This window comes from Haliotis rubra, unplaced genomic scaffold (genome assembly GCF_003918875.1).
Source record: "Haliotis rubra isolate DU_JTF1 unplaced genomic scaffold, ASM391887v1 Scf1148, whole genome shotgun sequence".
Lineage (NCBI taxonomy): Eukaryota > Metazoa > Mollusca > Gastropoda > Lepetellida > Haliotidae > Haliotis > Haliotis rubra.
This window is the reverse complement of record NW_025765057.1, coordinates 162,065-177,651: the sequence shown is the minus strand read 5'-3', so window position 1 is coordinate 177,651 and position 15,587 is coordinate 162,065. Positions and strand designations below refer to the sequence as shown.

At 41.1% G+C, this 15,587-nt stretch overlaps 1 protein-coding gene across 1 annotated transcript in view; it reads left to right on the top strand.

Moving 5' to 3' along the window:
* LOC124254049 (WSCD family member CG9164-like) overlaps positions 1 to 13,515 on the top strand; it is a 29,018-nt gene extending 15,503 nt beyond the window's left edge. Inside the window, exons 2-3 of the mRNA XM_046687912.1 lie at positions 11,164 to 11,403; positions 13,150 to 13,515. Coding sequence (XP_046543868.1) covers positions 11,164 to 11,403; positions 13,150 to 13,481 — 572 coding nt within the window. The 3' untranslated portion in view covers positions 13,482 to 13,515. The remainder of the gene's footprint in view (positions 1 to 11,163; positions 11,404 to 13,149) is intronic.
* Positions 13,516 to 15,587: the final 2,072 nt, after the last annotated feature.

Here is a 15,587-nt window from a genome sequence, read left to right as displayed (position 1 = left end):
TAAACCTGAACACTCTAATAAGCTATTTCAGCAGTCATTCACACATCATCTTTGTCATTGGTAGGGGTTGTGGGACGGCATAGTGGTTAAAACGTTCGCTCATCAAGGCGAAGACCCGGGTTCGATTTTCCACAATGTACAGTGTGTGAAGGTCAATTTCCTATGTCCCCAGCTTGATATTGCTGAAATAATGCTAAAACATATTTTGTTTTAATATATTAAACAGTTTGTTCTTATATATAAATATTTGAACCTTTTGCTTTAATTTCAGATTACATGAAATGTTTTATGCGTTTTGTTAGTACAGGATAGCTCGTCTTTAACCCGTACCATGTAGTTCCATGGCTACCTCATTGTGAGTCACAGATCGATAATGTTTCTTTGCCAAATAATAAATATTTGATGAGAAAAAAGCACTTATCCTATATGATTTGCGACAGATCCTACCTCGATTCAGTAGATTGTCAGTCCCAGTACTAGATATATCTCTCACCGGGCTGTCAACGTTAACCTTGACCTTGACCAAATATGCCGTCAACACACTGTCACCATTGACACAGTCCCCCTCGCGGGAACATGAAATAGACATAACTAGGTTAAAATGCGTGACCTTTGCTGATCTATTCAGCGGATTATATGTGTAGATGTTAAATGTAGTTAGAAACACCGTGCGTTGATCGATCGTCTTCCAGAGCTAGAACAAGTACTGCTTGCCACGATCTGATGCCTGACATCCATCTTGGTAAGAAGGAACGTTATCCCAGTGGCGTTGAGGATGGTGTTTAGCGCAGTAGCACACCCTAGCTTGAACATCTTATGTTTGCAGGCCGCCATATAGCTGGAATATTGCTGAGTGTGGCGTAAAACTCAACTCACCCACTCACTCACTATCTTTGAAGACGGACTTAAGTCGCAGTGATAATCTAGAGGGACAAACACTTAACCTTGCTTTACCTTGTTCCTCAGAATTCTGTTAGGAGAAGCGGTTTATCAGGAACGTCTTTGCCAGCGTCGTGAATGCAACGGAACGTTTGAGTCTTGAAATGACACAGGTCGTATATGGTTTTAATTAATACCTTGACGTCCATGTCTTTTATTTAAGCAGGTCAGATTAATTCTGTGGTGGGATCCTTGGCTGAGGTTTCAAATCATCACGTTATTTTGGTGACACTGCTGACGATTTATCATTCACATATGGAACATATATGTTTCATCGTCTTTGTATATCCTTTCACTGAAAGGAAAGTTTCAGTTGTGTCCACTGCTCAGTACATACAGATTTCTCACCACCTTTGTGAAGACGGTTAGAACTGATAGACAATCGTCTGAGGATGATTGATTATTAATTCTGTCGTCAGAATTTACGTCATTGCATTTTGCGTTGTTGGTGCCAAAATGGACACGTTGTGTATTATGTCTATAGATTTGTCAGCACCATGGCCATGGGTTCCACCAATGTATCAGACCTGTATCACTTCGGGTTTTCACCCTCATTAAGCAGACACATTCTTGTTAAAACGGTGTTAAACCCATCGGACCCATCTGACGGGGCGGTGGGGTAGCTAAGTGGGTAAAGCGTTTGCTCGTGATGCTGAAGACCCGCGTTCGATTCCCCACGCGGGTACAATTTCGACAGCCCATTTCTGGTTACCCTGTCGTGATATTGTTAGAATATTGCTAAAAGCGGTGTAAATCCTTAGTTATTCACTCTGTGATGAGAGATATCAACGGTACTACGGTACTATTCAACTAGGAGAGTAGCATTAGGGCCTGTTACAAAGCACAAAGGGAAAGTGCTTATTTCTCATCAAATATTTGGAAAAGAAAATGATCCATTTGTGACTCAGTAGGAGGTAGCCATGGAATATCCCGAAAAATTCATTGCAATAACCGTTTACCAATAAGGATTTACGTGTCATTTGAAGTATGTACTTATAAGAGCGTCTACTGTGTTAGCGTCCCTCAAAGAGATAGTTGTTTTACCTGATCTCTTTCACCAGAATTAAGTGCTGTATTTGACGTTTTAAGAGTGTAATCAGTACGTGTATTCTCCACGAAAAGATAGTTCTGAGAACCGAACCTCATTTTCCAAAATTAATTGTGGCATTTCACGTCATGGGTGTTAATTAGTATGTGTGCTCTCTCCAAAGAGACACCGAATCTCATTTCCCAACTTGAACTGAGACCGTCTCCGTGGTGTAGTGGTTAGAGCGTCCGCCCGGAGAGCGGAAGGTCGCGGGTTCGATCCCCGACCGTGTCATACCAAAAGACGTTATGGTATGGTACTTGTTGGTCCCTGCCTGGCGCTCGGCATTAATGGGTACAACAAGGACTGGTCGGCTCGGAGTCAGTATAATGTGTCTGAGAGGGGTATTCATGCTTCACTGCGGCATGGTATCTCAGTGGGCTAGCACTATAAAACCAGCTTTAGTCTGGGTTAGTACAAGCAGCCGCACATACACATACACACGCATGCACGTCGTCATATGAGCGAAATATTCTCAAGCACGACGTCAACCCCAATTTCACCTCACCTCACATGATCTGTGGTATGTGCCGTTATAAGAGAAACTACGGTACGCGTGTCCACTACAAGCCAATTATTAATCACAAGTGGTCTCTGAGTCGATATATCTCTTTCCTCCCCAAAGGCCTAGCACGCCTAGAGCTTCAGTATCCCCCGAGTCTTGGGAGGGACTGTTGAAATACGTAATACTATAAATCCAGTGGCGGTACCTAGTCTGTGGGATTAATTATGGAGGCAGCTTCAATGACAATTGCTGTTTATTGATATTAGATGTGCCTTTTCTTTACAGATACGTCACTGCTCTACTTTATCTTGTATATATGTATATACTCTATTTAGCAAAGACGTAGGTCATCGGGGCGCGGTCCATTATCTGGTGTAAGTTCAGTCCTGTTATACGGTTTTACACTGCGGAGAACTTGCAGATGGTAATAGCTTCAGTTTTCAAAAACTCATTAATGGTTAATAAAGGCTGCTGAATTTAATAATTAATTAAAATTAATTAATTAATTAAAAGTTTGTTTGTTAGCAGTTTATTTGCACTCAAATATTCTGGGTGACGGAGGGACGCTTAAACAAAAAGGCCATCCAACCCTGTGTGCATTCCAAAGCCATTCAAACGCACTTTAAAACTTCAGATATAGGTATTAAGGGTTATTCCAGAGCTTTTTTCCAAAACTGGTGGTATTGATTCAGGCCTCGGGAGATGGCCATCACAAATTTTCATTTTCAAGGCAGCTTTTACTGTATGCGGTGTCGTGGTTTGTGAAAGGTCATCGTTACATTGTCGACACTCAAGGGAAGATTTTATACAAGAGCTGTCACGCGTAATCAGGGTCGAGATTGAAGGCTGGAGCTTGTGGTTTACATCGAATTATGTTCGCTACATGTGCACCGTATTTACGCTTGTTTGTTTGTTTGTTCAACGCTGCATTCGAGAATAGACAGCTATTTACATGTAAATAATGCAGTTTGGACAAGACGACCCAGTGGTTGACATCATGAGCATCGTATATTTTGACCACTTTCTCAGTAACGTACAGATTCTAGTACTTTTGGGGATGAGTCCCATCCGGAATTCGCATCCACACTGTCAGAGTCAGACATCAAATCGCTGAGACAGGGAGTCAACAATCGTCAGAGGGGTATACAAAGTACGTGATCTAGTGATCCAGTTGTCAGACGCGATGGCTCAGTGGGTTAGATCGCTGACTTTGTGTGCTGGCGATTCGGTGCCTGACTCTGAGGGTGTGGGTTTGAATTCCGGATGGGACTCATCCCCAAAAGTACTAGCATCTGTACGTTACTGTGACAGTGTAATCCCAAATATAACATGTTTTACATTTGACCCCTTTCTAAATGGCGATGTGTATTCATCGTGAGCATTGATCTAGACAACTGAGATAGGATGACATGTGTCAACCAAGTCAGTGAGCCTGACCACCCGATCCCGTTAGTCGCCTCTCACGCCAAAGACCAAGGTTCAATTTTAATTCTGGACAAGGTGTGAAACTCATTCATGGCTGAATATATTGTTTCAAATGATAACCTGCATCCGTTCTGATGCCAAAGATCACACACACACACACACACACACACACACACACACACACACACACACACACACACACACACACACACACACACACACACACACACACACACACACACACACACACACACACACACACACACACACACACACACACACACACACACACACACGCTGACGTTTTTGACACATGTCATCGTATCCCATTTGCGTATTATGCTGTTGTACTGTATTGTCTGGTCCAGACTCGATTATTTACAGTCCACCGCCTTATAGCTGGAACGGGGCGGTGGGGTAGCCTAGTGGTTAAAGTGTTGGCTCGTCACGCCGAAGACCCGGGTTCGAATCCCTACATGGGTACAATGTGTGAAGCCCATTTCTGGTGTTCCCCGCCGTGATGTTGCTGGAATATTGCTAAAAGCGGCGTAAAACTAAACTCAGTCAGTATAGCTGGAACACTGCTGAGTTCGGCATTAAACAACAACAACAAGAGCAAAGAAACCAAACAACTAACAACAATCCATCACATCATTTGTAAACAAATTATAATTGAATGTCCTGAAATGACGTTTGGGTGAAATATTTCCTTGCTGAAGCAGGACGACTGAGAAACATGAAGGACAATACTCGATACACTAAAATACTTAAACGAAAAAACCAAAAAAAAAGACCAAAACGCCGACCGCGGTTAAATAAGTTCTTCAGATCACTTCGATCGTGAATAGAATAACACGAAATTAGTCAAAATAAGGATCATCAGATTCCTTTCCGACCTTGACGCCACATCCCCGATGTGGAAAGAATTACAATTCATGATTCAGACAAATTGGTAATTAATCTCGGGGAAGAAGATTCTTTATCAAACCCTTTTATAGAACAGCTCACGACGTGACCAGATTTCCGCCATCTCGAGGAAAATAGCTTTTACATTGTTAACAATCGCTGTGGGCCCATTGCTACATAGATTTCTACATCGCAATATCGCGAGGATGAAAGACCTACACGGAGAGACATTGATTCTCAGTAACATATGTCGAGTGCCCGCCTCCTCAGCCAGAAAAGTTTTGCTAAATCGATAATGGGAACGAAAATTGGCTTAAGAGACAAGAAGTTTGCACATTGCCTTCTTAATAAACGCAATTATGAAGTCAACAGCTGTCGGTTTCCTTAAGGGAACATAGCTATCGTGATACGGTTTAACATAGTTCTGGGTTTTGAGAAACAGTTTGACATCAGTGTTCGAGAGAACTTTATGCCGGGGCACGGGTAGGCCACTGGTCTAAGGCGCTGCGATTCGCTCTGCAGAGTTACGTCCCTTAGGCACACCAGGAACGTAAGCTAGTAGCATCGAATCCCGGTTCGACCGCATTATGTTTCTAGATTTGCTAGCCCCAGTTTTTTGTGTTTCACTGAATAGGTAAACTTTTGAAACCTGTATCACTTCAAGCTTGTCTCACGGATATTGCTTTCACGCCATGAATTGCGTAGACTGTTGTAGAATGCGGCATTAAACTCACTCACTCACTCACTCATTCACTCACTCACTCACTCAACAACCCACCCACTCACTCAACAACTCACTCCCTCCCTCACTCACTCACCTACCCCCTCACTCACTCACTCACTCACTCAATGGAAGTGTAACATATGTTCGGATACACGAATCGACTGAACAGAAATACGAGGAACTTGTTGGTTAATGTTTTTAAACAAAATTCCTCACAGACGAAAAACGAAAACCAAAGCTCCATTACAGTTTGTTGTGTCAGTCAAAGTCTGTTACTTGGTTTTATAGCGTGTCTAAATCAATAATAAGGTTTGTCCTGGTAGTTTAAGTCGATATAAAAACAGCCAAACTTAAGTGATATACAGATGGACAAACATTAGCATAAGAAAGGGTGTTGGTGTAAAACTGTCAAGTATGATCTTCCGTTGCACACGGAGAAGAGGGTTTAGGGCTTTGTGGTTTATGTGATAAATTTCATGTGACGTCATCGTATTGTTTTGCTTTAAACTGAAAGTAGTCAGCTGGACGATGGCGACTTGTGTCAAGAACCTTTTATTACCTGGAGTTTCCCTGTGTCATGGTCCGGTCTTTGTGTGGGTGACTCGTAAATATATTATTGAGTACACGGGGTCATACTGATGAGGCATAAATTTCTATATAATCTTGTCAATATCAGATCTTTGTTTCTGTTACCAAATCTTATTTAGTGTCTATTGTTTAGCAACAGTTCAGTGGTAGAGGAAGAATATTATTAATGCCTCAAATTTCAACAAATTATGTTGATAACATGTTTGAACGCTGGGGATATTGCCATAGACTGACCATAATAAGTCTACTCACAGTTGATACGATGTTCGGGGCGGTAGAATAGGATCAGATCAAATTGTTTAATGTTTGTTTAATGCATATCCATGAGAAAGTATACTTTTCCCTTTCACCAGCATGATTCACTTTGGTCTCTCCTGATTAAACTCACAAACAGTGATTTACCTGAAACTCACTCACTCACAACCAAGAAGGTCAAACACATGAATGTTCTTTAATTAATTTTATCGCAAAGAAAGACTTCACGACGAGCTCCATTCTGTTGATCTATATCCCTTGAAGCTGCTGTCTATAACACTGAACTATGCCCGTATACATAGTTTTGTGTGAATGTGTCTTTCTATGTGTGCATGTGTCCAGGGGATTGCAGCATACAGTCTATATACCGCACCATATATCAATATTATGTAAAAGAGTGTTCTGTAGCCAATACTCTGAATACAATGTGTCTATCGTCTACAGGTTTCAGGCTCAGAAGGGTTCGAGTGTTTGTACAGTAATTTAACATGGACTATTGAGCCTCGTGTGTCTCCTGCAAATAGGTGGCAGTGGAAATGCTGGTTCTGTAGCGTAATATAGCTTGGCACATGAAATTGAGGAACTTGGTCCACGCTTCACATCAGAATCAGAATGACAGGCTCTTTTCGTTAACATTTATGTAAAACATATGGCGGTAGTTTATTTGTGGATGAACTAGTCATTGAACTAAATTGCACAAAGATTGGAGACTACGCACCGCATAATGTGGTCATAGTAATTGTAGGAAGACAAACTGGGCGTAATTCTATCACCTGAATCTGGTATCTGTATCTAACGCTAGGCTCGTAAGCATGTCAACAGACCCTTTGTTACAGTATAGGTCACCTTGACCTAGCTCGCAAACAATGGGTACATCAAAGGCTGGTGTATCTGCCCACGTGAGCGTCAGTGTCATAATAAGATAAGACCGAACAATTGACCGAGACATTGGACTGATATTATTGACAAATAAGGCCTGCCCAGGGCATGTGATTGGTTGGTTTGTTGTTTAACGTCACACCTAGCAATTTTCCAGCAATATGGCGGCGGTCTGTAAATAATCGAGTCTGGACCAGACATTCCAATGATCAACATCATGAGCATAGTTCTACGCAATGGGGATACGATGACATGTGTCAACCAAGTCAGCGTGCCTGACCACCCGATCCCGTTAGCCGCCTCTTACGACAAGCCTGGGTTACTGAAGGCCAATATTCTAACCTGGATCTTCAAAGTGAGTGAGTGAGTGAGTATGGTTTTACGCCGCTTTTAGCAATATTCCAGCAATATCACGGCGGGGGATCCAGAAGTGGGCTTAATGCATTGTACCCATGTGGGGAATCGAACCCGGGTCTTCGGCGTGACGAGCGACCGCCTTAACCACTAGGCTTCCCCACCGCCCCGATCTTCACAGTAACCACTAAGACACGTACAATGGTATAACGGTGCAAGACAACATACATTTGTGTGCCGGTGGAAATGTATTTTTCTGTTTTGTTTTCAGCAATATTTAGCTATATCAGTGTATAAACCCCTCGTCCGCTCCCACAATCTAGGGTTCTCTCCACCACCAAGGCAAAGTAAAAGATGTCGGTGGACACTTGACTTGCCTTCGCGTGTGTTTGTAGCAAATGTTACCAATTTGGGTGATAACAGTTACTCACATTTTCGCGGGTATCTGCTCTCACTACTGTTTGATAATAATTCATAGACACATGTTTATGGTCGGGCTGGGATAATGAGCTCTGCTTACGCCAGGAGAGAGGAGAGAATTTGTACATGGGGACACATCTTGAAGTCACAGGGAGATATTTTCCCTGTAAATGCATACACAGGAAGACGTCATAGGCGGCGTAGAAATACACTCACTCACTGTATGCGATTTGAACATCATAAGGAGACACCATCCTTACATATATACATGGGAACACACCATAGGGAGAGAGTTTCACTGCATATGACGTCATAAAGACAACGGTATCGTGCATATATATTCATGACGCACGACACAAGGAGAGATTGTCCATGTAAACATATACACAGGGAGACGGCTTAAGGATAGGGCATACATGTTGAGAAATGGCTTTCACATGGTATGGAGAAAGCGTCACAACATTGACGAGTGAACTTACACTGCAAGGTAAAAATCATTATTTACATCACCAGACAATAGTATAATTCATACATTTTTCTGTTGTCGGGTGTTGAATTATAATTCTTTAACTTCATCCATAAAGTGTTTGATGCAGTTTGATCCCTTTGTAAGCGATCTTGGATTACGAAACACAAGGAGTCCAATAAACTTAACACCTGATATATACTCATCGGTACTAGAATGCCCAGGCATGTAATCGGCAGTAGATGAATTTCCTTACGTGGTGACATTGTAAATATCACAAACAGGTTCATCCGTGACATTGTAAATATCACAAACAGGTTCATCCGTGACATTGTAAATATCACAAACAGGTTCATCCGTGACATTGTAAATATCACAAACAGGTTCATCCGTGACATTGTAAATATCACAAACAGGTTCATTCGTGACATTGTAAATATCACAAACATGTTCATCAGTGACATGTAATTCATCCGTGACATTGTAAATATCACAAACAGGTTCATCCGTGACATTGTAAATATCACAAACAGGTTCATCCGTGACATTGTAAATATCACAAACAGGTTCATCCGTGACATTGTAAATATCACAAACAGGTTCATCCGTGACATTGTAAATATCACAAACAGGTTCATCCGTGACATTGTAAATATCACAAACAGGTTCAGCCGTGACATTGTAAATATCACAAACAGGTTCATTCGTGACATTGTAAATATCACAAACAGGTTCATCAGTGACATTGAAACAATCACAAACAGGTTCATCCGTGACATTGTAAATATCACAAACAGGTTCATCCGTGACATTGTAAATATCACAAACAGGTTGATCCGTGACATTGTAAATATCACCAACAGGTTCATCCGTGACATTGTTAATATCACCAACAGGTTGATCCGTGACATTGTAAATATCACAAACAGGTTCATTCATGACATTGTAAATATCACAAACAGGTTCATCCGTGACATTGTAAATATCACAAACAGGTTCATTCGTGACATTGTAAATATCACAAACAGGTTCATCCGTGACATTGAAACTATCACAAACAGGTTCATTCGTGACATTGTAAATATCACAAACAGGTTCATTCGTGACATTGCAACTATCACCAACAGGTTCATCCGACCTTTCACTGCTGGAGCAAATGGGATGAGGATATGATCATAACTAACACACTTTGTAGGCTTGCACTTGTCACCGTGGGGTGGCAAGTATGTGCAGTTGGTTGTTCTGGTATGTACGAGCTGTTGCATACCAGTGTTTGTTGTTTAACGTCACACACAGCAATATTCCAGCTATATGATGGCGATCTGTAAATAATCGAGTGTCGACCAGACAATCCAGTGAGCATCGATCTACACACTTAAGATGCGATGAGATGGGTTAGTCAGCTAAACTGACCACCTGATCGCATGTTGCGACAAGTATGGGTTGCTGAAGATCAATTCTAACCCGGATCTTCAAGGGTTTTCAATACCCCCAAAATACTGATGATCCCAAGCTCATGTTAATCAGCATATCGGTCAGCGAAAATATTTTGAGTTTGAGTTATTTTGAGTACAAAGGTTACGATTTACAACATTTCACATGAGGTTCATGCCAAGCGCCATGTAGAGTAACATATACAGCCTCAGAAGAATTTCAGCCAACAAACCTGGGCCCCGTTCTTCAAGGCGATCGCAGCTGCGTACGACTGTCGTAAGTCTATGTTAAAGTATAGGAGTTTCGATCAACTTAGCGCTACGATCACCTTGACGAACGGGGCCTTGATCTTTCCTTGCGTTTTGATAAAGCTAAGGGAATGTATATCTATCATTGAATTTTTTTTTCCGTGTTAAATTTATTATCTTTTGACAGCAACGTGATTGGCAAGTTTCAGGAAAAGCATGCTAAATATGCGGACCTCGCCTTCTCAAATGTCTCGCTTGCATCCCAAGAACACTGTCGTCAGGCTCCACATTGTTCACTTGGTGCCCTTGGTTTGGTACCTCCTGATCTCTGGGCGCAGATCGTCTGACACTCCGAGTAAATTGAAAACAAAACGTGAAGAAAAGAGCTGCAGTGTTGGTTTTAAATGAAATTTAGAGCTATTATAATTTCGTTATATACCTCTGATTTTCCCACACAGCAGCCTACATATTCTCCTGGAAAGTTTTCGGTGGGTTCGAACACTGAAGGCAGCGTTTCCATTCGCTGTCTGGACACTGCGCAGGGTTGCGTCTTTAGGACCTGACAGTGCCCTGTGCCATGGATATGAATTTCAGAATCCCATGATACTGATCGTTGGTTCATCACTCACTCACTCACTCACTCACTCACTCACTACCACCACTCACTCACTCACTCACTCACCACCACTCACTCACCACTCACTCACCACTCACTCACTCACTCACTCACTCACCTCTCACTCACCACTCACTCACTCACTCACTCACTCACTCACTCCTCACTCACTCACTCACCACTCACTCACTCACTCACCACTTGTATGAAAATATGACGACATACGTTAGGTAATGTATTCCTAATGTACACGTGAATTGAGATCTTAAACATTGCGCATTTGTATTTGAAATTCCATTTTGACCTTCACCTTGCAGGCATCGCAACCGGCAGCGTGTACAATGACGTCACACTGAAGCAGCATGGTTTCCCCGGGAAGGGGGTGAGAGACGGCCGAGTGGTGATGGTGAAGACCCACGAGTGGGGGAGTGAACATCGCCGGGCGTTCTCTCGTGCCGTGCTCCTCATCCGGGACCCCTTCGACTCCCTCCTGGCGGAGTTCAACCGGCGTAATGGGGGTCACAGAGGTCATGCCCTTCCACATGACTTTGCCAAAGGTAGGTTGAGGACGGGCATGGGGGTTATCTAGTTGAGGACGGGCAAACATCAGACAAACATCAGGGTTTACACATTTGAGAGTGGAACCTGGGACTTGCCCATTGCCTGCTTTAATCATCGGGTTATCTATCAGTCAAGTCATTAGTGTTTCAAGTATTAAATATTTGGCGGGGAAATAAATATATTTTACTCATATGACACGTTCATTTCAAGACGTTCATTTTCTTCACTGCTCAATGTTTGCTAAAAAGAATGAGAACTAGTTATTTTCTTCCTGAATGAATGAATGAATGAATGAATGATTGAATGAATGCATGAATGAATGAATGAATGAATGAATGAATGAATGCATGAATGAATGCATGAATGAATGAATGAATGATTGAATGAATGAATGCAGTTTCCAGACAGTAGCCCAGTCAAGCCATCACTGCGCTTCTTTCAGTTAGAAGTCTTTTCAAGATCTTACGAAAACCTCTGACGTGTCTCACCGGTTACCAAGTTTATGTCTAATGAGATATAGAGATTACTAAAAGAGTGTCTGTCAATTTCAATTTCTTTATGGCATGAAAGGCCATAGGCCCATATACAAAAAGAGATCTATATTAACAATGACATATATAAAGCAACTTTCTGACTGATCAATTTTTTTCTTAACAAAAATGCATTGTAAATAAATAGGGCTACTTTGTGTTGTTTTGGAGGTTTTTTGCAGGAAAGTAAGGAAGACAATAGTTAAACATTGATTTGAGATGAAGACAGTTGCGGAAGATAATTATTTCTTAGATTTTCATGTACAGGACAAATAAACATAAAATCGAATTCATCTTCAATAAATAAAAGAATGGACATAATCTTTGGTTTGTTTGTTTTCAATAGAAAAGTATCTTCCACGGTTAATTGATAAATCATTCAGGCCTAATCTAAAACGTATAAAAGCATTGCGCATATTTCTGTAGAGAAGGTGAGCAAGATATGGTGTGAGATACCATTTATCTCACAACTCGTTCTAGTCCGGTGTCGCCCTGTAACGTAATAACAGTGACACTGATGGTATTTTTGACAGTTCAGAGCTGGTAATTGATGGTTTGGAAGTTTCTGTTAGCAACAGTGCAGTGAGAAGACCCCGTCATTGTGGTGTTAACTTTTTTAAATCTTCTTTACTTCTTTTGTCTTTCGGTTGCAGCGAAATCCTTTGATATTTGTATGATGCGGAAAGGGATTTGTCGCTACTATTTACGACAAAATATAAGTCAACTTGACAAACATATAGTATCCCTGAAAATCCGGGTTAGAATTGATCTTCAGCAACCCATGTTTGTCGTAAGAGGCGACTAACGGGATCGGGTGGTCAGGCTCGCTGACTTGGTTGACACATGTCAACGTTTCCCAATTACGTAAATCGATGCTCATGCTGTTGATCACTGCATTGTCTGGTCCAGACTTGAAGTCGCCGCCATATAGCTGGAATATTGCTGAGTGCGACGTCAACAAAGAAACAAACTACCACCACTACTACAACTACAACTACTACTCCTACTACTACTTCGACTACTGCTGATACCACACATATTGCAGTCTATATTTACGCTGGTTCTATATTTACGCTGCTACTACCGCTTCTGCTATTGCTATTTCTACTGCTACAACTTCTGCTGCTACTTCTTCTCCTGATCATTCTGCTGCTACTACCAATGTCACAACATGTACATGTACACTTGATAATTCCCCATATTGGTTTACAGGCTGGCAAACGTACGTCTCTCTCCAGTCACGTGGGTGGGTGGACATGAACACTGATTGGCTGAAATTCGATGGGCCACTCCTCATTATGCAGTACCGAGACCTCCAGACCAACATGCTCAATGAAACCAGAAGGCTGTTCAACTTCCTGGACATGCGCGTCAGTGACCCGGAACTTGTATGCATGGTATCCAACGCGCACGGCAAATTCAAACGACCAAAGATTCAGGTGTCATCTCAAGTATACTCCTCCTTCATGCGATCGACAATCGGAAATTATATACAGAATGTAACCAAGGAAATACAAAACTATTATAAACTACGAAAAAGTTAATGTCAATGTCAATAAAATATTTTGTATTTTTTCACATACGTGTTTGTGCTTATTTAATTTTTCAAAACATTTGAAGACGGGAAACATACGTGACTGACAACGATATTTGTAACCATGGCGGTTCACCCGCTGTGTTTTTAAGTATCTGAGTAATTGTGTTTGGTAGCGGTACAGAATTATCTGCCCTTTGGAAGGATACTGGTCTGTAACGTAGAGTTCAGGCCCCTTGGCGCGACAGAAATTTATGACTGTGGTTTCCAATCACACATTTAGCATCAATCCTTGCTCGTGAGTTGTAAATGTTCAAGACCTTGAAGTTGAAGCTAGTTGTAAAATCTGACTGGACAATTCTGTTTTCACAAATATATGTGAGATGAAGCCAGTCATAAGGAAAAATTTTCCTGTAAATATATACACATGAACACGTCATAAGGCAGGGACGTACTGTAGGAACGTGGCTTGCACATGATATGGAATGAACGTTATGTACCTGTGAACACAAACTAGGTATACATCAACACGCTTATAAAATTAATATCAGTACATTTTAGTGGTTAAAAATATATCTGGAGACGGTGTTGAAAAAAAAATATAACTTGTTCAATGAACATTTCGTCAAGGGGCACGCTTTGTAAAGGATCCTCGATAAAGGAAACGTAAATTATATATCATGTAGCAGTAACGTGACATTGTAAATATCACAACAGGTTCATATGTGTAAATATCACAAACAGGTTCAGCCGTGACATTGTAAATATCACAAACAGGTTCATTCGTGACATTGTAAATATCACAAACAGGTTCAGCCGTGACATTGTAAATATCACAAACAGGTTCAGCCGTGACATTGTAAATATCACCAACAGGTTCATCCGACCTTTCACTCCGGGACAAGTGGGATGATGATATGATCATGTAAATTTACTAACACACTTTGTAGGCTTGTACACGTCACCATGGTGTGGCAAAGGATGTGTTGGTGATACTGGTATGTACGAGCTTTCACATAATACTGTCTGTTGTTTAACGCAACATACAGCAATATTCAAGCTATATGACGTTGATCTGTAAATAATTGAGCCTGGACCAGGTAATCCAGTGCTTGACCATAATAAGCAATGATTTACGTAACTGTTGTTCTTGTGTGCAGTATGTGAGTTGTTTAATATTATTCTTACCATATATACATAATTCATAAATATATAAATACTGAACGCACAAAAGTTACGGGCCATGAATATTTGTGAGATACCTTATAAAAACATGTGCTTAGTGTTCACTGCAATAATATCCCTAAAATATTGATGATCGTCAGCGAATATTGTGTGCAAAATTTGGGTTATTTTAAGTGAAAAGGTCACGATTTACAACTGTTCACACGAGGTTCATGCCGAGCACCAGGCAAGGTAACATCAAGTATCTTATTTTACCGTCAGCGGCATACCACTGTAACAGAGACTAAATGATGACTTTACTAACACTAACGCTCGTCCAGCATCCAGCCCAGAAAGGTAATTTTCTCCAAGATCATTCTCTGTAAACTGAGCCACAGTCAATAACACACAAAATATCACAGTGAATATTGCACACGATTTCGCTTCTTGTGAATGTCAAATGATTACTGAATATTGGTAGGACTTAATATTTCTCCGAAAGATACCGTGTTTGTCTAATCAATGAGGTTATCCAGCAATATAACCCATTCCAATCCTCCTTGATTGAGTCTACTCAAGGCTTTCATCTTGCAAGTAATTACCACTACTGTCTGAGTGACCGATGACTTTCCCTTTCTGGAACAACCTGATCTTGTCAACATAGATTTATCTGTAATCAACCTATTTTGTAGACGATATATATTTATGTCATTTATTACTGGGGCTTTTGACGCTTATGTATCCAGTTATGTATATAGAATGTATATGTTGGCACTATCATGTCATTCTCTGTCTGTCTATCTTTATATCCATCCATCAATCCACCAATTCATCCCACCACACTTCAATTCATCCGTTCGTTCGTCTGCTAATCCATCTTTCAACCATTCAGGTTACTTTTTAAACCAATCTATCCATCTCACCACCTGCACAACTCACAATCAATTCACCC